The sequence below is a fragment of the Lissotriton vulgaris genome, chromosome 2_1 (genome assembly GCF_964263255.1).
Source record: "Lissotriton vulgaris chromosome 2_1, aLisVul1.2, whole genome shotgun sequence".
Classification (NCBI taxonomy): domain Eukaryota; kingdom Metazoa; phylum Chordata; class Amphibia; order Caudata; family Salamandridae; genus Lissotriton; species Lissotriton vulgaris.
Genome location: NC_141687.1, coordinates 2,021,070,286 through 2,021,095,959, shown reverse-complemented (window position 1 = coordinate 2,021,095,959; position 25,674 = coordinate 2,021,070,286). Strand labels below are relative to the sequence as shown.

The following is a 25,674-nucleotide window of genomic DNA, read 5'->3' as shown; positions in this document are numbered from 1 at the left end:
TGGCCCTCTGTGTGTGTGGCCCTCTGTGTGTGTGGCTCTCTGTGTGTGTGACTCTCTGGGTGTGTGTGTCTGTGTGTGTGTGGCTCTGTGTGTGTGGCTCTGTGTGTGTGTGTGTGTGTGTGGCTCTGTGTGTGGCTCTGTGTGTGTGTGTGTGTGGCTCTGTGTGTGGGGGGGGGCTCTGTGTGGGGGGGCTCTGTGTGGGGGGTGCTCTGTGATTGTGGGGCTCTGTGTGTGTGTGGGGCTCTGTGTGTGTGTGGGGGGGGCTCTGTGTGTGTGGGGGGGGGGCTCTGTGTGTGTGGGGGGGGCTCTCTGTGTGTGTGGGGCTCTTTGTGTGTGGGTGTGGGGCTCTCTGTGTGTGTGGGGCTCTGTGTGTGTGGGGAGCTCTGTGTGTGTGTGGCTCTGTGTGTGTGTGTGGCTCTGTGTGTGTGTGTGGCTCTGTGTGTGTGTGTGGCTCTGTGTGTGTGGCTCTGTGTGTGTGTGTGTGGCTCTGTGTGTGTGTGTGGCTCTGTGTGTGTCTGTGTGTGTGTGGCTCTGTGTGTGTGGCTCTGTCTGTGGCTCTGTGTGTGTGTGTGTGGCTCTGTGTGTGTGTGGCTCTCTGTGTGTGAGGCTCTCTGTGTGTGAGGCTCTGTGTGTGTGTGTCTGTGTGTGTGTGTGGCTCTGTGTGTGTGGCTCTGTGAGTGTGTGTGTGTGTGTGTGTCTCTGTGTGTGTGTGTGGCTCTGTGTGTGTGTGGGGGGGCTCTTTGTGTGTGGGTGTGGGGCTCTGTGTGTGTGTGGGGCTCTGTGTGTGTGTGGGGCTCTGTGTGTGTGGGGGGCTCAGTGTGTGTGTGGCTCTGTGTGTGTGTGTGGCTCTGTGTGTGTGTGTGGCTCTGTGTGTGTGTGGCTCTGTGTGTGTGTGTGGCTCTGTGTGTGTGCGTGGCTCTGTGTGTGTGTGGCTCTGTGTGTGTCTGTGTGTGTGTGGCTCTGTGTGTGTGGCTCTGTCTGTGGCTCTGTGTGTGTGTGTGTGGCTCTGTGTGTGTGTGGCTCTCTCTGTGTGAGGCTCTCTGTGTGTGAGGCTCTGTGTGTGTGTGGCTCTGTGTGTGTGTGGCTTTGTGTGTGTGTGTGGCTCTGTGTGTGTGTGTGGCTCTGTGTGTGTGTGTGGCTCTGTGTGTGTGGCTCTGTGTGTGTCTGTGTGTGTGTGGCTCTGTGTGTGTGGCTCTGTGTGTGTGTGTGTGGCTCTGTGTGTGTGTGGCTCTGTGTGTGTGTGTGGCTCTCTCTGTGTGAGGCTCTGTGTGTGTGTGGCTCTGTGTGTGTGTGGCTCTGTGTGTGTGTGGCTCTGTGTGTGTGTGGCTCTGTGTGTGTGTGGCTCTCTGTGTGTGTGGCTGTGTGTGTGTGTGTGGCTCTGTGTGTGTGGCTCTGTGAGTGTGTGTGTGTGTGTGTGTGGCTCTGTGTGTGGCTGTGTGTGTGTGTGTGGCTCTGTGATTGTGGGGCTCTGTGTGTGTGTGTGGGGCTCTGTGTGTGTGTGTGGGGGGGGGGAGTGCTCTGTGTGTGTGTGTGTGGGGCTCTCTGTGTGTGTGGGGCTCTGTGTGTGTGGGTGTGGGGCTCTGTGTGTGTGTGGGGCTCTGTGTGTGTGGGGGGCTCTGTGTGTGTGTGACTCTCTGGGTGTGTGTGTCTGTGTGTGTTTGGCTCTGTGTGTGTGGCTCTGTGAGTGTGTGTGCGTGTGTGTGTGGCTCTGTGTGTGTGTGAGGCTCTGTGTGTGTGGGGGGGCTCTGTGTGGGGGGGCTCTGTGTGGGGGGTGCTCTGTGATTGTGGGGCTCTGTGTGTGTGTGGGGGGCTCTGTGTGTGTGTGTGGGGGGCTCTCTGTGTGTGGGGGGCTCTGTGTGTGTGGGTGTGGGGCTCTGTGTGTGTGTGGGGCTCTGTGTGTGTGGGGCTCTGTGTGTGTGGGCGGCTCTGTGTGTGTGTGGCTTTGTGTGTGTGTGTGGCTTTGTGTGTGTGTGTGGCTCTGTGTGTGTGTGTGTGGCTCTGTGTGTGTGTGTGTGTGGCTCTGTGTGTGTGTGTGGCTCTGTGTGTGTGTGGCTCTGTGTGTGTGTGGCTCTGTGTGTGTGTGTGGCTCTGTGTGTGTGTGTGGCTCTGTGTGTGGCTCTGTGTTTGTGTGTGTGTGTGTGGCTCTGTGTTCGCTAATACTCTACTACTCTCTAATGCTCACTTATTGCCATTGTAAATGACAATACCATTTATTTATATATTTTTTTTAAACTAAAAATGAAAAAAATGCCATTTGCAATGCCAATAGCTCTAACTTTAGCAAAGACGAGACCATTGCATTGTAAATGCTTGTTTGTATTTGTCGCCCCTAGTGGGAAGGGTATGCCCAGACATAGGGCCCATGTTCAAATGCCACTGCATTCGAGCTAGCCTAGCTGCTGAGGGGTGATACCCCGAAACCGGTCCCAGGATGCTCGTTTTCGGTCTAGGGAGGCCCTGTCTTGGCAGTTCAGGCTGGACTGTTCCCATGGGGAGCAGGGTCAAGACTGATTTGCATATGGCTGGGTCCATTTGGGGTGGGGTAGGTAGCAAAAAACCGAGGGATTTAACCCAGATCTGTGACTGAGGGTGAATGCTTGATTTGTTCAGCATTCTGTCCATCTGCTCTTTTTGCAGTGGAGCATAGACCCAGCACAGTTCCTGTTCGCGGCCAGTGTTCTTCCACTGGCCATGCTCTCCTGAAGGTATTGTCTTTATAAGCATGCATGTCACTGTATGATCTCCATCACTTACCCCACCCTGTGGTCAGTTTATCCCCACCTGCAGGTTGTTTTCCCCAACCCCAGAACATGTAAAAGCGATATGACGCCGTAAACGCTGCCACAGCATAGCACTTGTTTGTTTTTTATTTTAACTGTCAAATATACCTAAAATTAAAATGCGAAAACCAATCTGTTTTGCAGTGGTAAAAAATATTGGCTTTGTTAATGCTTCTTTGATTTACCGGAGGAGGGTTTTAATACTTTGGTTCATAATTTGGCTTCACAGCCAGCTCTCACATAGACTGCATGTCTTTCAATTTTTCTTTGTTTCGGTCATTTATAACATTTTAATGCAAATCCATATTATATATTACAAGTATTAGTACCACAATTCCACTCACTTCTACATAACGGTTGATTATTCTGAAATTGAATTGCTTTTTTATTGTTCTGCTGCAGTGTCTTGTTTCATTTCATAAGGAAAATGTTATTTTAAGGCGGTCTTCTAAAGGCTCAAAGTTGTATGTACATTCGTAATAGTAGTTTATTTGATGTGTTTTTGTACAATGTAAATAATATTGCTTGCTTTCATTCATGACGTGTTCTGCTATATTGCATGTAATTCTCACGGGTACCAGTAGGTAATCCTAAACATCCTTAGAAGACATGATTGCTATAATAATACCAATGATTGAAAGTGGTGGTACATTTAACTCTAAAGATGAAAGGTTGAGCTTGTTTGATGTACCTTGAACACTGTGCCAGACATGAGATGTGAAGAATGTTTTTTTTTTTTAAATCTTTCCCTGTTAAGAAGCCATCAACTAGAAAGTCACTATATTTTTTTTTTCTTAAATCCAAGCATAGAGGCAAAGAAGTGAATGTATGATGGAGGTTTTGAATATGCTACTATTTTTTCCAGAGCATGCATGTTTGAATTATTTGAACTCGCCAGTTTCTTTAATGTAAAATATGGAAAATCTAGAGCAATAATTTTTCTTTATTAAAAAAAATAAGAAGTCGGATTATGAGTATCAAACGTGGAAGCTACTTTACACTTGTGCATATATTCATTTTTCATTTTCCAATCTTTATTTCGGCCATTTGGCCATAAAAGATACACAGTACACATATACAATCACAGATAATCATTTCGTAAAAGAATAAAAACCATTGGAATACATGTGCTAAAAAATGCTATACAAACTATGCATCTAAAAGGATTTTTTAAGAGGGACCCAACACCTTTAAAATACGGTTACGCGTATGCCAAACATTGGTTAGAAATTTTGTTAAAGCAAAAACAGTTGGGCCAGAAATATCAGATTTTAAAATCCTGTACATAGGTGCGTATTCCCTGCAGCCCATATTCCTTATCAACGGGAGAAGCCAGTATTTTCTTGCTACCTTGTAGGCTGGGCAGAAAAAAGCCACATGCAAGTCGGTTTCCTCCGTTGCATCACATACCGGACACTGGTTTGTGGTGGGAGCCGATGACCAGGCGCTTGTAAAGGACCGGAAGGGCAGTGTGCCGTATCTCCATTGGAGAAACAGCTTTCTGGCAAGTACAGGGAAAATAGGATCCAGTACCTTCTCAAACCTATACAGATCCTTGCTTTGCAGAAATACGGAGGATAAGGACCCTTCTTCCTGGGTAGCTTGGGCCCTGGCAAATTTGTGTTCGTGATATACATTAGCCAGGGACCTTTTGGAGATGTTTAGTGCGGCATTTGCCGGCTCAGTCCATAAATCAGGGAGCCCTAATTACATGCAAGTGACTTGGATGTTTTTGATCCAGGGGATATTGAGCGCTTTTGGGTGATTCAAAAGTTCGACCAGTTCCGCCCTGTATTCTGTAAGGTTATTGCTGCTCCACAGCCTGCGCCAAAAGGCTATGGGTCTCAGGCTTATTTCATCTGCTAACGGTCGTAAACCCAAGTCAAGCCTCAAGGGGAGGAGCGGGGTGCTGGTCGGGAGTGCGGCTATCTGTCTTATAAACTTGTTTTCCGTTAGTGACAGACTCCGGCAAGGTGTGTGACCTCACAGTTCCGCCCCATACATAATCGCTCCCCTAGCCTGGGCCTTATATATCTGGATTAGTGCCCCCAATGGACGGTATGTTGAACCGGTCATCATCCGGGCGATACCTCCAGTGGTTTGGATGAGTTTGAGGTTAGCCCTACTCTGATGGGATCCCCAAGTCATGGTTTCGTTAAGAGTCACACCAAGGTATTCAAAGGTGGCTACTCTCTCGAGCCGTACAGCTCCCAATTGCGGATTTGGCCGCAATTTTTGGCTCGGATTCAAGACCATAAATTTGGTTTTTGCCGCATTAATTTCTAGCCCCCTGTCAGTACAGAAGGCCACAAAGGAATCCAGAATCCTCTGTATACCCATGGGGGTTTTAGATAGCAGCAGGGTGTCGTCCGCAAACATAATTGCGGGCACCCTGCTGCCATTTAATTTGGAGGCGTCAGTATAGTCAGTGGCGTTCAGGTGGGCAATTACCCCGTTGACGAAGAGACAAAACAGGGTCGGTGCCAGCACACAACCCTGCCTTACCCCCCGGCCAACGGGGAATCTATCGGTCAGTTCCCCCGACCTCCCGCACCTCACTCGGGCGTAATTATTGTGGTGCAGCCTCTGTAAGATCAATAGGATGTCCGGGGGGACGCCCATCTCTGCCAGGATGCTCCAAAGTTTCCCCCTGGGCACCAGGTCGAAGGCGGCCCGTAAGTCCACAAAAATTGTGTACAGACTACCGCCCTCGAATTTTGCTGCCCTCCAATAGATTAGGTTTAATCTGAAAACCTGGTCCACTGTGGATACCCCCTTCCTGAATCCAGCCTGGTAAGGACTAAGGGCACCCACTTCCTCCATCCAGTCCTGGAGCCGGTTCAGCAGAACCCTACCAAACAGTTTCTGTGCCACGTCTATTAAACTGATTGGTCTGTAGTTGGCTGGGAGGAGAGGCGAGCCCTTTTTAAAGATGGGGACCACCTCTGCCCCCAGCCAAGTACTAGGGATTTCCATGCCGCCGAGCACTCCATTAAAAAGTGCAGCAAGGTAAGGGGCCCAGACAATGGGCTCCTGTTTAAACATGTCCCCTGGTAAACCATCCAGTCCTGGCGCCTTTCCGGAGGCCAGAGCTGAAATGGCAGCAGTGACCTCGCCCAACGTAATTGGCTCCCCTTCATAACCCGGCCAGCCCACCTCCGTGTCAACAGGAGATTCTCCCAGCTCAGAGCTGTATAGGGACTGGAAGTGAGCTTGCCACACCCCTGGGGCAATGTTGGGCTCTAGTGCCGATTGTAGATTCCCCGATCCCCCGTTCACTATCCTCCAAAACAGGCGTTGATTTTGGATCGCTAGGGCCTTGGTGAGTTCTTCCCACTGGTTTTCCTCCCATTCGGCCTTAGCATGGGCAACGAGTTTCTTATAAGCTCGCCTGCTTTGCTTAAGGCTATCCCCCCCTGAGCCCTCCTTGATTAATCTGAGGAGTTCTGTTTTTGCCCGTCTGCATGCTGGGTTATACCATGATGTTTTGCCTTGCCGCCCCCCTCTTGGCTTCCGTGAACTACATGTGAAATGAGGTGCCGCAGCTTTTATGAGGTCCTCATGCGCCTTGTACAGTTTGTGCTGGGAGTCTTTGTTATTTACCTCGGTATCCAAGCACCCCACAGTTTCCAAGATGGGAGTTATCCCTTCATAGAGCATGGGGAGTTTATTCTTGCTTGTAACCAAGTGCTCCCACCTGATTCTTCTCCTGCTATTATCCAGGAGAAGCGCAGGATTGTTCCCTTCCGCGTTGGTCACGGGAGCTTGGGGGCCAGGGTGAGCAAGGTCAAGCTCAAGTGCATTGTGGTCACTGTCGGTCCTTTCCCTCACCCTAAAGTCCTGGATTGTCGGCCACTTCACCATTTGAGCCAAGACATAGTCCAGACGGGACTCTCTTCCCGGTCTATTGTAGGTAGTTTTACTAGGTATGTCGGATTTCATTCGCCCGTTGCAAGCTCTGATTCCGAACTTTAAGGTGAGGGCTGTAATTTGTAGTGCTAGTGGGGTCCAAGCCTTCGGGGGTGGAGCTTCCACTAGGGGCACTGCCCATCTGGCCTCTTCTTCCGATGATAACCCGTCCAGGAGGCCGGGGAGTGGCTCGAAATGAGAATTGAAATCCCCTCCCACTACATAGAAAGAGTCACTTGGTAGATCAGATATATAGTTGGAGAGTTCATCTATAGTCAGTGATTCCTTTGCGATTCCCGTTGGCCTAGAATAGATGTTGATGAACAAAAGTTTGACTTGGTTGGGCCATAATAATGAAACCACAAGGAAATCTTCAGAGTTAGCCGACAACCGTGTGGCCACGCAGCCCAGGTGAGATGCAACCCAAGTCGTAAGCCCCCCTGATGGACGGCCTTTGCCTTCCCACCTCGCTGGAATGAAGAATGACATGTAGCCTTGGTGACCATAGTCCTCTCTGGCCCAGGTTTCCTGGAACATACATACATCTCCAGTCTCGATATAATTTGCCCAGTCCGGATCACCCAGTTTATTGGCCAGTCCTGCAACATTCCAGCAGATTAGCCTCAAATGTTCAGGGGTGTCAGTTGCCGCGCCAGGAGGGTTGGAAGAGATGGTTCCAGACTCTACTGCAGTCGGAAGTTTTGGCACATTACCAACAGTAGGGGCAGATGGCTCAAAGTCTACAGGAGCCGTTCTCCACAGGTATTGTCATATTCAGTATTCCAGAGGCGTTGTCGACATTGTGGGCAGATAGATCAGAAAGTCTGATGGTGCCATTATCCAGAAACACTGGATCATTCAGTGGGCCAAGGGTTTTACCAACAATCGGGGTAGATGGCTCAAAAAGTCTGCAGGACCCGCAGTCCCGGGTCATTGGCTTGTGAGTGGAAAGTCAATCGACCCCATCCAAGCCATTCAGGCAATTGAAACGGCTAAAGTGAAAATAGGGTGTGTCCGGCAAATGAAGATTTGGGCGTTGTACATAATCCTTGTGTCTGCGTCTACGTTCCACCCTTGTCCATTCATCATGCGGTGGAGCATAATGCATGCGATTAGGTGGGAAAAAGAAGGATACTGGAAGAGTCTGAATGGTGGAGTCCAGTGATCTATTTATTCCTTCACAGATGTGCAGAACAGTGCCCGGATCTTTAAAAGTTACCAAAATACAATCCCCTATTATTGTTTTTCTGGTCTTCCCTAACCAAGGGACCCTTCTAACCATAATAATCTCATTATTAAAATGCGATGGCAGGGGTCGATTCCAGTTTAGCCATTTAATGACCTTTTTCTTTAGGGATTGGTAGTCTTCATTTTCCCCTGATCTTAGATGGGGGGCACCTGCTAGGACCACCGTTAGACTATTAGCTTCTGGGGGGAGATCTGGTCTCCGTGGTCTTTGGGCTGGTCGGCCCGGGGAGAGTAAAGGGGCGCTGCGAGCTTCTTGGTGGCCATCGTTAATCCCTAGCTGGGAGCTTTGAGGGACAGGGTCTATTGGTTGTGAAGGCCTATTGGTTGAGTTACTGCGCGGTGCCTGGACTGAAATAGCCATTAATGGCTGCAGTGGGGGGGCAGTAGGCACACTCTGTGGGGGGACTTTGTTGGCACCCTGTGGGGCTCCTATTTTAGGAGGGTTTCCTGTGGGGGGGTGAGGACCCACATTTTTGGATTGCTTACTAACTAAGGTGTTCAAGGTAGTAAGAGATGTCTCTAATAGAGTGAGCCTAATCTCAACTTTTTTGAGGCTATCACTAATAGGCTGCAAAAGGGAACGAAGTAGGAATTCTATACTCCCTATAGATGTGAGAGGGGGAGTTGTATTGGATGTATTGGCTACTAGGTCGTTGTTAGTATCAGCTATGTTGGAACTTGGGGCCTTAGAGGGAAGAGCGATAGTCACAATCTCCTTGTCCTTCCCAGGTTGGAGTGCGTTTATATGTTTTTTACCAAAATCTAGATGGGATACTTTGGTTTTCCCCCGCCCCCCCATTGACTTCCTACTCCGTTTGCTAGGTGGAGGCCTATGCAACTCCACCACAACACTTTGTTTTGCCTTACTTTTCTTAGTTACATGCAAAGGGGGAGTTTGGGTAACCAAATTAACGGGGGTGACACAAGTCATGGGAGGAGTTGTATCAATAGACTTTCCGGACACCAACCCAGGGTAGCTAGGAATTTCCCGAAGTAAGAGGGGGAAATCCTCAAGGGTCGGGGGATTTAAACTATTGGGGGGCGTACCTTCCTCTTGGGAAATAGGATACGGGATGATCTCAGTCAAGGGTCTGCTCTTCATAGACTCAATGGAGCGGCGGCGCTCCGCCCTGCGTCTCTCTAGAGAGTTTTCTTTACCCGCATCTCCCTTGGCAGATTTGAAGTAATTGTCCAATGTCCCTGTGTTGCTGCCCCCATCCCTTAGTGGAGTTTCGCGTGGTGTCGGCGAGGGCATCGCCTAATGAGAGTGGTAGTTGGAAATAAAAGGTAAGGGATATGGCCCAGCCCGACCTCCTTCGGCCCCTGACGGCCACAGACGGTCCCGCCCTTGTCCCAGGCTTCTCCCGGCGCTCCTGCGCGCTACCGCGCAGCGGTATAGGCAGTATCAATTTATTAAGCACAGGGGAAGGGGAGGAGCAGACAAGGAGAGCGGCCCAGGTGTTGAGAGTTGGGTCTGGCAAGCGCTCCTGGGAACTGTAGTCCCGGTCCAGCGCCTGCTCTCGCTCGCAGCCCTGCCTGTCACTCGCCTTCTCAGGGACACCGTCGTACTTCCCAGCAGTTCTTGATGGATCGCCCCACACGAAGCGGGACCCGCGCAGCGGGTTCCGCGAGAGGTAGGCAAGTCTTCACTGGGTTTTCAGATGCTCCTTCCAGCAGGCTCCAACAAATGGCAGAATAAGGGTCCCAAGTGCTTCACAAGCGCCAGAGTCTTTAAGCGCAGGGGAAGGGGAGGAGCAGACAAGGAGAGCGGCCCAGGTGTTGAGAGTTGGGTCTGGCAAGCGCTCCTGGGAACTATAGTCCCGGTCCAGCGCCTTCTCTCGCTCGCAGCCCTGCCTGTCACTCGCCTTCTCAGGGACACCGTCGTACTTCCCAGCAGTTCTTGATGGATCGCCCCACACGAAGCGGGACCCGCGCAGCGGGTTCCGCGAGAGGTAGGCAAGTCTTCACTGGGTTTTCAGATGCTCCTTCCAGCAGGCTCCAACAAATGGCAGAATAAGGGTCATATATAAATGTGGATCTTTATTGTGTCTTTGTGTGTAGGAAATATGCATCTATGCTGAGTGGGATATGTTACTTATTACCAATGTTGGGGTGTGTCTGCAAGATATGTGGGCAGCTGGCTGTGATGGCTTTGTCCATGATGCAGTTGGTTTTGGAGTTGGTACATGCTGGCAAAGGGAACCAATGGAGTTTTATCAGGAGGGGAATTATGTGATCATATTTGTCCAGGCCTTGGATGAGACGTGCTGCAGTGAGTAGCATGTCCTTAAGTGGTACCAGTGTGAAGTCTAGTAGGTCATGGCAGAACATTACCAACATTCAGATCTGAGAGTACAAGGACTTCAACTGCAGTTCTGAAGTCACCTTCTTTAAGAAGCATTTTTCCTTGAGGGCGAGGTTGGTGTCCAGGGTGAATCCACGTTTATTGGCATTCAGTGAAGGCCTGGGTTCGAAATCATCAAGGTTCAAATCGTTGAGTGAGGTTTGACGGTTTCATTACATGAGATGTATGAGAAGGTGCCCATGTTCTTATCTTTGTAAAATTAGAGTACAGGTATAAGAGAAGTTGTACTATGGTAGCAACATACAATCTGGCAAGTTATACAGTAGTATTCAATGTGTGATATTACATTAGTAGTACACTTCCTCCATAATATCGAGACATCTTTCTTTTCATTGACTCAGGAGAAATAAATATATAAAACAAAAACATTGATAGAAAGTCTTTAGTTTTATTTTGTACCACTTTCAGTAGTGCAAAATATTTTTTCTTCAATATTAACGTTGTTTCTCTAATAAATGTGGCTACAAGTGTTACCAAAAATAAATAACAACCCAACATAAGATTGAACCTGGACATTTTTAAAATATGCCTCACTGGGGCTGGAACAGTGGTATGACTACTGACCATTTTGGAATTTTTATGTATTTGTTTATTTTATTATTTGTTCAGCTATCTTTGGGGAAATAAAACCCCTATGATCTAAAGGCGTGTAACATTTTGCATACTCAGCTGGCCATCTTATTTACTGCAGAATCAGATTTGTTTTGCTATGCTTTGAGGTTTGCAAGCCAGTTTGTTAACCATGCTTAATAAACCTGTTGTCACATTTGAGTTGTTGTGTTGTAAGGAGTTACAAGGTGACAAGGATTCACCCGTGAGCAGTGGAAAATTGCCCCCTAAAACAAAAATTAATATTGCCATTTACTTTACATTGGCAAGAGCATCATTTATAAAAAAAAATACCTTTGGCTGCTGTAATATTAATTTCTATTTTTGTAACACACAAACATATCACACCATTAAGAGTTTCAAGGCGCTGGGGGCCATCGGGGAGATTGTGAGCTATTGCCCAGTCACATGATGCTAAGCTGCTGCCGGTCCAAGGGATTGAACCGTGATGCCCCCGATCCAGAGTCATCTGCCCTGGACGCTGCTCTCCTCCTCCTGTGAGGAAGTGCCTCTTTTTCCATGCTCCCCACATTTTGCCTGGTTTTGATGCGGTTTCAATTGTAGTGCACAGGGTCCCTGCCATTCAGGGACCCTGTGCCAGTGCTTCTTCCCTAAACCATATCCCCAATTAGTACTTCTGCCCCCTGTAAGTTCCTACTAAGTGGTACCCTGGGTACCTAAGGCCTGGGAGCTGAAGAGGGTCGCCTGGGACTCCCCCACTCACCGGGACCGTGCAACTGCCCTTGCAGTATGCATGCCCATGTGAGGGAGAAAACAACAAAGTTGACATGGCACCTTACCTGGGTGCAATTCCATTCTTTACTGGCTGAAGACATAGGTTAGTCACCTCTCTGGCAGGCCCCAAAGCCCTAAGGAAGGGTGCACTATATCGCAGGTGAGGGCATATCTGCAGTAGCAGATTCCCCTACAATATTGAGGTCCATCCTTAATATTGTAAGTGCCAATGAAGCATAGAGAGTGCATGGACTGGAAACCAGACTACCCCTCTCAATACATCCACACTGATTCCAATGAACAATTTAATGTACTGTGTACCCAAAGGACATCTCAAAGGTGCCCCCTGTGTGTTCTCTGACTGGCAGTAGGCAGCCAGCCACCATCAGACATGTTTCTAGGCCCCTGGATGGAGAGCACCTGCTCTGTGGGACCAGAAACAATGAGCAACCTGGTCAGAGGCATCACACCTCCTCCCCCAGGATGGGCCAGTACTAGAAGGCGGAAGCTTCAAAGGCCTGCCACTTTTGAAATGAGACCCACAGCTTCTGCTGCTAGCAGTAGATGGCAGCCCCTGGTTTACACCCCCAACTTTGGGTGGGGAAAACCGATGTGAAAACTCAGGGGTGGAGCTGGCAGAGGTGGGCACACCTCCTATAACCGCAAGGTGGGGGAGGCAAAACGAAGCACATGTTTCAGTCCCTGCCATCTTGATGATAAGGGACCCCCCAATCAGGGCTAGAGGAGGTTGGCATAATAGAGAGTTTAGTCACCCAGGTAAGGTGCCTATTGGCACTACCTGCTTCTCCCCTAAAATGCCCCTAAATCTAGTATTTAGGGGGCTCCCTGAAGTAGCGGGGTGACTGACAAACGAAGCAGGAGCTGATAGAAGATCCACAAATGAGGTTCATTTTTCAATACAAGTTTCAAAGAATAGAACCCACAGCTATCACAAGTCACTCCGGGGAAAGCCCATAGAGATTTGATTTGTCTTCTGGCAACTAGAGATATGTTCGAGAATGGAACATCACTACACCATAGGGAAACAAGAACATAGAGGAAATGCGTGGCACAGTATATAGATGCACAAATGTAAAACAGATTAAAAGTATAGAACACTATATCATTTTACCCACCCCCACCACCTCCCAAAAATGGAAAAGTAAGATAAATCATAATCATCAAAACATGGTGGTAATCTGGAGACTTTTAATAGAATAGGTTCTGAATTATAGGAACTTGTCCTGTGAGAATACTGTGAACTCTGGGAAGGAACATGTTTGAGAAGCAGGAGTAGACAGCATAGAGTTAAATGGTGTGGTTTGCTGTATACTTAAACCCTGTGAAGCACACTGTGAATTCTCAGGTGGAACCAACAGAGGTTCAGAAGAGTGTCTAACAGAATCATTAAAAACATCCACACTAGGACAAAACGTGAGAAGATACCTCACCTGACTTAGAATTCCTGGCTTCATAAATGATAGAATCATCAACAACAGGAGTATGCGATTTCAAATAAATCTCTTTGAATATCAGATATAGGCCCTCAACTGTTTTTATTCCACCAACCCCTCCAATGTAAAAGAACAACATTTTTACTAACCCGCTTTATTTTACAAGGAGAGGAGTAAACAGACTCCCCTTTCTTGACCTTTATAGGATTTTTGATGAGAACCAAAGATTTAATCAGAAATTCTCTTTCAGATTCATGCTTTGTACAAACAAAATAGAGTTTCTACTGTTTTTACTTTAACAAAAGATTTTTCTTTACTGCTAAATGTTCATGTGTTTTCAAATCAGCCTGAAAATCAAGCCATGTAGGGAAAATATGGATCTGAACTTCCTTCCTCTTAGCAATTCCAAAGGGGTGAACCCAGTTGTTGAATGGGGAGTAGTATGATAAGCATTGATTTTGTCTCTTAGGAAACTGTACACATCAATAATAATAATAAGCCATTTGTTAAGCGCCTGGTTACACAGAAAACAGTGTGTCCCCGCAATACCATCTTTCATAAAAATGGTTATCTCTTTCTACTAATCCATTAGCCAAAGGACTATAAAGGGCAACCTGGAAATGTTTAATGTCTGAATCAATCAGTAATTTTGTCGTGAAAGTTGAAGTAAAAAGTGTCCTGATGTCCTTCACAATTTCTCTCGGTGTACCTTCAAGAGAAAAAAACAGACTGGGTGGAAGTAGACTCAACAACAGAGACATAAATCCACTTAGAAAAAGTCAATTAAAACTATAAGAAATCTATTGCATGAAGGAAGAAGAGTGAATGGACCAGCAAAATCCAAAGCTACCTTCATCCAAGGTCCAGCAGATAGATGTAGGATGATCCGGTTTATTTGCTGTTTTTCAGTGCTTATCAGACATGATGCACTGAGGACACAAATTCACAAAAGAGGTAACTTGCGCATTCCTGGAAGACCACCTAAAATGCTCCTTTAATTTTTTGCTAGTGGGTGTGATACTCAAGTGTCCTTCATGTGCTATTTTATTGAGCGTGGCCTAAGAGAAAGAGGAGGGATGAATTTACCATTTCTGGTGCATACTTGATTTTCATTAGAGAGCTCAGGAGAAACTTAAGAAAAAGGTCTTAATTCATCAGGAAGATTACGCAAGGGAGGCCAACCATTCCTAATGTACTCCATGAACCTAATCTTGGGACACAGCTTCCAACCAGTCCTTTTCAGAAATTACCTCACAACGAGAAGACACTGCATCCAAGGCAGCAACAACGCATTTTACAATATTCTTTGATGTCATAGTCAACAGTCCGAGGTAACCCTGAAAGGCAATCAGCCCAAAAATTCCTTCTACCCTGTAGGTACTATATAATAAAATGATATTCTTGCAATTTCAAGAGCAAACGTACCATGTGGGATAGTGCCTTCCCATAGACAACTACCTTGTAGCAGAAACAAAAGTGGCTCATGATAATTTCAAATTTCAAAAGAACAGACCCACAAATACTTTTTACATTTTTGGACAGCCCAGAGAAAAACTAATGCTTCTCTTTCTATGGTACTGTAGTGGGATTCACCCTCTGAAAGAGCTTTAGATACAAAAGCAATGGTAATCTCCTTTCCATTGACTTTTTGCCCAAATACTGCACCAATGCCCTTCATGCTAGCATCCACAGAGATAATGCATTTTTTGCCTGCACTAAAAGGACTTGAAGCCGGAACAGTCACCACCAATTGTTTAAGATTAGTAAAAGATTCATTGGTTTCATTAGTCCAAATGAACTTGACCAATTTTTTGTATTGTTTTAATATGTCTCAAAGATTGAACTGCACATGCGTAAGATGATACAAAATGTGCTTAATATTCACAGAGACCAATAAATTATCTTAACGAATCTCGATCAGCAGGTACAGGAGCTTTCAAAATGGCTTTAACATTGCAAAATGTTAGTTTGATGTCATCAGGTGTGATAGTGTGACCAGGGTAATCCAAATTCTGGACTATAAACTAACATTTTTCTACTTTATGGGTATGCCTCTTTAGTTACAAATGTTTAATATTCTGTCCAAGATCTACAAATGTTCCTCCCTGGTCTCTGTAAACACAAGAATATCATCTTGGAAGGCTTGGACATTCTTGAGATCTTTAAATAAAATGTATATTACCTTCTGAAAAACACTGGTCGCCGAAGCAAGACCGAATCGTAGCCTTAACTACTTAAAAGCCCCAAAGGGTGTTATAATGGTGGTAAGTCCTTGGAACTCACTAGGTGAGGGTGTCTGATGGTAAGCAGAGTGCAAATCTATGGTTGAAAAATACTTGGCTTGGCCTATATTGGACAACATTTCTTGGATGTGCGGTAGTGGGTGACAGTCAACAATTATATTATGATTAAGGAATCTCAAGTCCACACAGAGGCAAAGATTCCCACTTTTCGTTTTCCAAAACGATTGGAGATACCCATTCCTACGAGTCTGTGGGCATAATGATACCTTCTACTGTAAGCTTATCGAGTAATATTCTTAATTCAGAGCGCCTACTAATCGGAACAGGTCTGACTTTCTTAATGATGGGTACAGCATTCTCCTTTAATCTGATCTCATGCTCAAGGCTATACACCGTTCCTATCTCCTCCTTAAAAACTGCCGGGAATTTATGCATAAGACTGGCCACAATATCACCCGTTGAATCACCAGAAAGAGACACAAAAGGCATTTCTCCAAGGACAATGGGATGTTTGTGACCCGGTTTGAGATGTATGACCAACCTAGCTAGATACATCCAGCCAACAAGGTATTTGCCATTATTAGCTACATACATTTTTGTATGTATTATTCTGCCTAAGATTCTTGAATCATCAAAGTAAAAACTGTGGAGATCATTTTCTTTATCCTCCAAATGCTCTGGGACAAACACAAAGTGCATTTAGTTCAAGTGTAGAAGGCCAAAACAAATGAAATGTACTGCCAGCTAAATCTGTTATGGGTGCGCCCGAATCAGCCAAAACTTGCAGAGATTTCTCTCCCAAAAAAGCTTGACAAAACGGACCCTCTATTTTGACTAAATCCTGTCCATTTTCAATAGTCCAAAATTAGACAAAATGTATGTGCAATCACGAACATTAGTTTCAGAATTGTCCTGACCAGATCTGTGTTGCAAGTCAACACTATGTATACTTGTATGTCCTGTGACCTACAAACCGTGTGAAAAGGTTCACATTTTTTACACTTGATGCATTTGTTTCAGAAAGCAGATCAATATGAGTCTTAGAACCACAACGATAACATACAGCTTGTCTCTTTCTATCCTTACTAAACTTGACGGCAGAGTTGGTACTATCATCAGTTACAAGTGCAACAGAAGGATTTCTCTCGTGAGAAGCTGGGGCTTGAGTAGACAAGATGGAATGTTGAACACTTTTAGCAGTGCCAGTCAGTTCAAAAAGAGAAGGATTGCGACAGGTAAGTAATCTCTCCTGCATTGAAGAAACACTTGAAAATGAATTGATCCCTTATATACGTGTTAACTGAGTTCTCAAATTCACAAGGAGCAACTGAGACACGCAAAGCAGCTATATATTCTTATGCAGTTTCATTATTATCCTGTTTGCACATAACAAAACTATGCCTCTCCAACAATACGCTGGGTTCTTCAGAATATTGTTTTTTAAGTCTTTATTTAGCCTCAATATTCTCATTCTATACAGATTCACCCACAGGGTGAGGTATAGTAGGAAGATTGTCAAAAACATTCTGACCTGCAATACCCAGATGACTGAAAAGCAATGCGAGTTTCCTGGTAGGTGTGTAATCAAGACCATCTATGGCAACCAGGTAACTTTGAAAGTTGCAACGCCATTGCTTCCATTTGATTTCTGATTTGCCACGATTCTGTAAAAAAGAAGGATGTAAAACATTCTGAGAAGAGGCCATGCGTAAAAAAAGTTGTTAAATAGGAAAATAAAACAAAAATGAATAAATAAAAAAAATTTCTGGAAAACAAATGTATACAACACAATTCAACAATGACAACACGAAAGCAGCACAGTAAATAACGAATAGGTGTGCTGGTCTGACCTGGAGTGAGAATGCAGAATCAGTCAGCGAAGCAGCCCAAATAGGAAGTGACAACATGAAGGCTGCACTGAATTTCTTTTAAAAATCTGTGAGCTAGTCTGGGCTGGGGCAAGAATGCAGAGCGGCGTCTCGAGCACTGCCTGACTGCGTGGAAGTTAGTAGGCACCAGTCCACGGAGACAAAGGCAGAACTGACTTAAGCAGCACAGCGAAGGAGTCAAATACATGGAGCACGCAGAGACAAAGGATGACATATCACGAGCAGTTCAAGGCACACCGCAGCAGAAGGAGCGGTGTTTCAAAGCTCCGTTGGGCATGCGGGACTAACGGTAAGAGATTCTCACCGAAATGAAATATTTTAACAAAATATAGTCATGCACCTTGAAATAAACGTGGAAGTTGCATGAGCCCCCAATCGAGCCTCCAATCCGATATCAGTACTGCCAAATCAGTGTTTTTGGTCTACAGATACCCATGTTCTCCAGCAGGAGATCGCCTAGGCTATCCATTAGGATTCACGGAAACAGTGCATCATCCAGTTTACATTTTGCACTATCATTCACACCCCTCACTGGGGCTGCCAAACCTGGCCTCCCCAACACACCCTAAGAGCAGTGTGTCTGATACAATGGCACAGAAAGTCATGAGCAGCCTTGTGTATTGTCAGAAAGGTATCTTGAGAAAACATTCGGAATGTAGTGTCTGGTGGTGGTTCTTTTCACTTCGGACAATCTTTCATGTTTTTAAATTAATTAAAAATGTAAGGCTGTAAAGAAGTTCAAAAAATTACATTATGGATTCTTATTTTAACTATGCATTCTAGCTTTCAAAAGCAGCAGTATGTTTCATAGATGATTTAATACTAAACATTCTGTTACATTTAGAGATTTAAATGTACACTTATGAATCTTCTTTCAGTGGTGGCTTCGGAAGAAGTAGTGACTGCAGATTCTGTAGATGGGGCGATACAACAGGTTGTAAGTTCCGGAGGCCAGCAAGTTATTACAATTGTCACAGATGGCATTCATCTCAGCAATCTACAGTCTGGAATCCACAATAGTGGAATTGGACAGCCTATTATTGTAACAATGCCAGATGGACAGCAAGGTTAGTTATAAAGGATGCATTGTTAACTTTGTGAAAACGTGCTCTATACAGATCGTTGCAAAAATTGTGTATATAATTATTCCATCTATTGCCATATTACATGCTCGTTAATCACATTTTGCATTATCCCTTAATGTCTAAACCTTTAGGAATTTTCCAAGTAGTTTATCTTTGTGTGCCTGCTTTGGAAAGAAGGATTTGGGAAATCGAGCGTAATGTGTGCCTCCTTCATGTGCCCGCTTCTAATTTCTGCAGCATTGTAAAAGATTTTCAACACAATAGTTTTGTTAAATTTGCTGTTGTATTTTTTTATGCCAGCACCTCTGTACCCATGTTCCTGGATGCTTGAGAAGACCTTGCAGAAGATGACCGAATTAAAGTACTTTAACTCACATTTCAGTTGAGAAGTTGGGTACATCCATGCCTTGGCACCAAGTCAGAGCTTGGTGCATGAATTTATGGTACTCATGTTGATAAATCACTTTAATGCCCCACCCACCTTCTGCTCAACCCAATCCAAATCCTTTCCATTTACCTTTTCATGATTGCGCCACTTTTCTTACAAGGACTGCTTCTCAGATGGAACACGCCGATCTCTGCTCCCCAACTTCAAACAACAACCATATAAGTGATCCATGATGCACATAATACCAATTACTTCTCTGTTGCCTTTAACTCCATTGATTATTAGATCATTACTGATACCCTGGCTCAAAGAATGGACTCTGATGGAGTTGTCCTTCGCTTTTAGATTAATACTTGAAGAACAGTTCCAAGCCTTTTGAAATAAGCTCTTCCAGGTTGGTCCGTTCCATATAAACTACAACACTTACAGGGCATCTTGTCAATGAAACCTTTCGAAATCCTTTTCACTTACAAAGAAATCGGAATCCACCAGAACCACGAGTAATACCTGCTCAAACTGAAGATAATGTCCAGTTGTGCTATCGCTCCAATGAAAACATACTTCATTGCCAATTAGGTTTGGATAGTCGAAGTCTCTCTCAGTGTAAGCTTAGACAAAAGACAGTTTGCCCTCATAACTAATGCCAACGAACAGTACCATGTTCAGAATTTATTAAAATGAATATAGATGAGTTCACACCAGAAATTGAGAAATTCCTGGTCTTTCCTATTGCCTCAATTCTCATTTTCAAGACTCACATCACATTGAAGAGCTGGTGTCAGATTACTTTGGTCTGAAAAATAAAACCTTTCTTCCCAGAAGAGGTCTTTTGAATAGCTTGTTGGATCCTGTTACTGCCTCACTTTAGTGAAGGTTTACTCCCTTCTTATTGGCTTTCCAGAAACCCATCTAATGCCCCTGAAAAGCATTTATCAGCCAGAGACTGATCACATTAAATAGACTGTAAAATGTCACTAAATGACTCATATGCTTGGAAGCCACTGTGCCCTATGTTCAAGAGCAAGACTAGCGAAGCGATAGGCAAGATTCACCGAAGTAGCATTGCTAGATTAGAGAGAGGTGTGGGAGAAATAGAAAATTCATGAAAATATACTTGCTGGTATCTCGTGGAAGGCATACCTTGTATTCAAAATCTCATGAGGTTTCAGTAGAAACCTGGTTTGAGGAGAAAATAGGTCCCTACAGTGAGTTCACTGTGTCTGTAAGACATTTTCTGCTAAAAGCATTCTCCCATGTTTCCCTCACATTAAATGGGATTTAAAAACGTGTGAAATGTTGCACAAGTGAAATCTTACTGACCTACTGAAGTTAATTAAATGCCAGGCTTTTTCCTGCTTCCTGCCAGGAGTGTGACACTCCTTTCCAATTGAATTTCGACATTAGCCTTCCTTCCTCCACTTCAGACATAAACTCAAGACCTCTCCTTCAAACTTCTTACTGCCAGATTATACAAAGCTACTAGGTACAGAATTTGCCCCCACTTTGCTCGTGCACCTTTATCCCTTACGAGCACGGAACCTCAACAATCCCACGTCTACCACCTGCCCTGTGCCTGCGCTTTTTCCATTGATTTTCTTGTTACGTTCATACAGTACATACCCATACAATGTGCACCCACACCGAAATGTACACAAAAAATTACTTTGCCACAACAAGACATAAATACGGAGAACGGTAAGAAGTATGCGTTGTGAGGCACTAGTAGACACAAGGTGAGGGAAAGAGAGGGGCACAGACGCATAAACTGTCCTACAGGCACACAACTGCAGAGAAACACACAGCCACAGCATGGGACATATACACACACAGTGCTGGTATCTGAACTAAGGACAGTTCAGCCACCGCTTTGCCTTGGTAAGGGAGGTCTAGTCATGCTGCAGTGCAGGCGGAGCTGTAATCACAAGGAAAGTAGGCTTTGAAAGTTGGATGTCCTTGGAGGGTAACTGGCGCATGTGCAGTTCATAATGTGGCTGTAGAGCAGATTCCAGGTCAGAGGAAATTTCAATCACAACATACCACAAATATAAGAATTAAAACGCAGTATAAACTGTCGTCTTACCTACAGGGTAAGTCAAATTAGAACTGTTTTAAGCAGACTGTAGTATGAGGGACCAATTTTTTTACAAAAATGTTCCCTTTTATGATTAACTTTGTTTTTTTAAATATATTTATTAGTATACATACACCCGCCTACATCACAAGACCGACTGGGCCTATTGCGTAAGGAAGAACTATACTGTTAACAGTTGTAAACATGAAATGGATCAGTTTTTACATCGCTCCCCACCTGCCCAACCTCTTTGACTTAGGAGAATGCCTCCCTTAATGAGTTAGTACAATAGTGCATAGCTTGAAACAGCAGGGTTGCATTGTTAGCTTGACATGTACACCAGACCGTCTGCCTGTCTACTTGTGCAGGCGTGGGGGTGATATTTTTGAACCTTAGGTATCTTAGGCACGTTATAATTAATTCTATTGATAGCATATGCAGGTATGATTTCCAAATTTCCCTAAAACTATTACTTTTGCTATCCAGGCCAATTAAGTCTTTTCCAAGCATATCCCTAAAAACGCTGTACAGCCAGGTTCTATATGTGAATGTAATTCCCTGCCCAGAGGTTCAGAATTGCTTGTTTTGACTGCACCTAGCAGTAAGATGATTTATGTATCTGTGTGATTTTAAAGGGTAGGAAATACAGTCTGCCACTTCTAGAATAATATATGCTGGTAACCTTATCCGTTGAGCCCGGTACATTTGATTACCTCATAGCAAACATCCTTCCAGTACCTCTGGAGCTAGTGGCTGTGCCAAAGCAAAGATGAAGTGACCTAGGTTACCATGGTTCCTCCATCAGTGGTTGCTTTTTGTTGGCATTCTTTCTCTGTACCCTATTAGGGGTATAATATCAATCGGTCTCAGTCTTCTTTTCTCTTTGACGTGCTTGAGGTGCTTAACTGGGTCTTGCAAGTATTTTTTGCCCATTCTGAGTTGGTGATTGTCCTCCCAATTTCAGCTTCCCACCATAACTCACTGTATTTGTTTTGGATTGCTTTTGGAATTATGAGCTTTAAGTTTGGAAGTTAGTCACCTATTGTCAGCTTTATGAAAAACCCGTCTTTCAAAATAAGTAATGGGCTTGGAGACCCACGTTTTCACTTCCGTGTGGGTCACCCAGCCCCAAAACCGAAAATTGTACAATCTCTCAGTTTCAGAAAGGCCAGATTCCTTTCTGACCTATGTAAACAACTCAATGGCTATGTGCCTACAATTGGCTGTCTGCCACTCCAGAACTGACTTTCATCCATGCCCTGGTTGAAGTCAGTGTTCCTATAATAGAAGTAAGAAGGGATGGATAAGTAGAGAGCGCCCTTCCGAACAATGACTGTGTTCCATGAGATTAATGTAGCACTTGTGACTTGCCTTTTTTCTTCAAATCACCTGTGCAACACTTCTAAATACCAGGCCACAACATGAACAATCTTCAAAATAGGACTCCTGCAGCAAGTTCCCATTTATCAAATGGCAATAAAGGGGAATATTATTGCAGCAAGTTTATATATATATATATATATATATATATATATATATATATATATATATATATATATATATTTATAAATACGCAATTAGAACTAGGAATACATCACTAGCTGTCTGTTTGGCATCATCTTCGCCAGCACGACTGGGGAACCTTATAACAGTCTCAGGCAGGAGATCTCAACTGGGCCCTCAAAGAAGGCCCTGGGCAGCATGTCCACTCCGCAGGAGAGTTCCTGTCAAAGCACCAAGATGTCTTTATACCTTTTACTAACGGAGAAAGAGACTTCTAGAAGTGTCCCCTCCTTTCATCTGCACTCTAGGTGCTAACTACATTGTCCATCGAGGTCACTCAACGGAGCTGGCCAGGCTCCAATGAGCGTTCTTATTCTCATCCTTGGACACTGCACTAATCCCATTCTATATATTCTAGCAGCTTATCTCTCTCGCTCGGAAAGTGAGAAACATAGACAACCTGTGCACGCAAGTAACCTGGGCCTGTCTGTCTTCGCAGCTGATAGGCATGGTCAGACAGACACAAGATGAAACTGTGCTCATAAAACGTAGTTAAAGTGAAATGAAGTTAATGGTCAATACACAATCTCACACTGTATAACTGCCTGTAGTATTGCACACATGTAACAGGGGAAGAGTAGAAACCCCACATGCTGGAGTGTCCAAGCAACAAATTGATCTTCCAGATGTGATCGCCTGCAATTATCTGGTCCACAGAACACCAGGACTTCTCTGTGGCCATTCTCCCCTAACTTGTAATGTGGGTAATTCTCAAGTCTCGATCAGAGGAAAGGGTGTACATTATGCGTTTTGGGAACCTAGATTTTTGGCTCCACCCATATGAAGTTATTTAAGGTGCTTTGAATGTTTTGTAGTGCTCTATTCAGTGGTTTTACAGGGAAGAATTGGTCCAAGTATAAGAATCTAGTGAGGTCATCATTTTGACTGTGGCGATGCGGCCAATCTAAGAGAGGTCCCCAGTGTGCCCCTTTTAGAAGTCAGCTTGGAGGGATTACAAAAGTCTACAATATTTGCTCAGACTGTTTCTTACTGTTTTTTGAAGAAAGGCCCGTAACCTTTCCGCTCGGATTTAGAAGCGAGGTACCGACGGATAGAGCGGGGCCTCCATTTCCCGAGCAGTTGCCGGGCGAGGTGAGGTCTTCACCCACACAAAGCTGGGAAGAAGATTTTTTCCTGTGAACAGTGGACAATGTTGGTCCAAGTTGTGAGGGGGAGACATGACTTTCTTGAGTATACTACATGTTATTGCTACAATTAATTCTTTTTTACATGTGTATGCACCCCTCTATCTGTGTTGCAGTAGCTTACCTTATACAATATTTTAGGTCCTGACGAAAGCTGGAGTAATACTCCTGTAAGCTGAAACTAGTTGACCACTTGCACATCGCCTAAAAGTAGTCTTACTCACCCACTACCAGGCGTTTTTAATCATGACACCTAGACTATTCAGTTTAGCAATGTCTTCAATCTAGGTAGTCATTTTTAGTTAGCACAATTTCAACAGCACTGCACTACCCTTCACAAGTTTCATATTATTATTTTTTGAGCATTACTGTGGCTATATTTGCCGCTCTCCACTTATGCATTGCCATGATATGGTACAGGCGAATGCGTGGAGCGACTGCTAATCCCCATATGATGAAACGCCGCCATATGGGTGGTCTGATGGGACTTTTTTAGCCCAGTAAGACTCTTTTCTCTTGTTCACATATGTGCCCGTGTGATTGCCACACACTACTCAGGACATGACACCACCCCTGACCTGGTCTTCTGTCTTTGTTTTTCAAGTTGTTGTAAGGGGCATGAGTGGACAGGTCGTAAAATTATTTCCCCATTTGACCCTCCGCACAATTGTATTTTGATTAACCGTAACCTTTTGCAACCTTAATTTGGCTATCACAGTAATAACCTCTTCTGTGCCTATCAGGTTATCTAAGGTGTCTCTTTGGAATTGTGATATGAGTCTGAATGTGGAGTCATTGAAATACTATCATTACAGTCTCACTACCTTACCTGCTCTGCTGTTTATGGGGTTCTATAATAATCTTAAAACGTTCTTGCGGATCTCAGATTCCTCAGTATGCTGAGACCAAGACTTGACCTATTAGGATCGACCTGTTCTCATTGAATCCTGGCCCTCCTAATATATTTGTTTTGCCCACAAGAGGGAGATTCAGCCTTATCAATGTCTAATAACTTTAGTTGTGCATAGTCCTTTAGCAGCTGCAGCAGGTTACGCCTTGTCTAACTCTTCCAATTCCTTGACCTGTCCCCTGTCTGTTCTTTTTCTCCTTTCTGTCACTGTTCATTACTCCAGTATTGGAACTTTCATAGATTCACATGCCTAAATCCATCCCCGTCGTCGAGACGGGAGTCTCCGGTATATAAAAAAGCAGTGCTTAGTAGTATAGCAAACTGAAAAGAGGCCTAGGCCCATTTCCCTTTTGCAACCCATAGCCTTTGTTATGTAAAAAAAGGCCCAAACTTTTCCCTGAACCAATCAGAGCTCCTCGCCCTCTAGAACACTCCTGAGAGAACCTTCTGCCCCTCAGATTTTTCTACCACACGTTGTGCTAGGGAGTCTCCTTTGAGCTCTGCTCAAACTCTTAACTTTTACAGTATTTTGACTTAGATTTGAGGTTTTTCTTCTCCCATGTCTGAGAAAGAGAAGAAAGAATTATTTAGAGCTTGTTCCGCCTGCTCTAAGAAGAGGCTTTATACAGATGACCCTCACAAGGACTGCAACTACTGCCTCTATCCAGACCATAAGGCAGCAGATTGTAAGGTATGTCGTACCTTTTCGAATAAGACCTTGAGAGATCTTGAGGGAAGGCTACTGATCTGGCTTCAGAAGGTTAAGGCCAGAAAGGAGATCCTCTCAAGTGAGAGTGAAGAGGAATCTGTGGCGTCTAAGATCTTAGAAGAGAAGTAGATCTCCTCAGACACATTCCTCAGGGGAAAGACGTGAGAAGGCCCCAAAAAAGACCACTCCAGGGTCTTCAGGGCGCAGTCCCTCAAAATCCCCTTCAGTCTCAGCTAAGGGGAAGAAGGGTTCTGCTTGTGAGGTGAAACTAGTGAAATCCGCCTCAGATCCACCACAATCACCTCAGAAAATCAAGATTACCATCAAACGGTCTTCTGAGGAGAAGGGTACTGTTTCAGCACCGTCGGCGGGACCGTCGACAAAAAAGGGATCATCGACGACAAAAACACCTCCGTCGTCGACGAAGAAAGATAATGTTAAAGCTGGTGAGAAAACCGCGTCGACGATTTCACGCGTCAACTGCGGCGTCCACGACGGCGGTGTCTATGACGGCAGCGCCGACGAGGACTGTGTCGACGGCAGCGTCGACGAGGACCGCGTCGACGGTGAC

The 25,674-nt window shown here is 44.9% G+C and overlaps 1 protein-coding gene across 2 annotated transcripts in view; it reads left to right on the top strand.

Annotated features, from left to right (window-relative positions):
* GABPB1 (GA binding protein transcription factor subunit beta 1) overlaps positions 1 to 25,674 on the top strand; it is a 486,223-nt gene that overhangs the window by 334,163 nt on the left and 126,386 nt on the right. For both annotated transcript variants that reach the window (XM_086958248.1, XM_086958247.1), the window contains exon 8: positions 18,111 to 18,299. In XM_086958248.1, the coding sequence (XP_086814374.1) occupies positions 18,111 to 18,299 (189 nt within the window). The remainder of the gene's footprint in view (positions 1 to 18,110; positions 18,300 to 25,674) is intronic.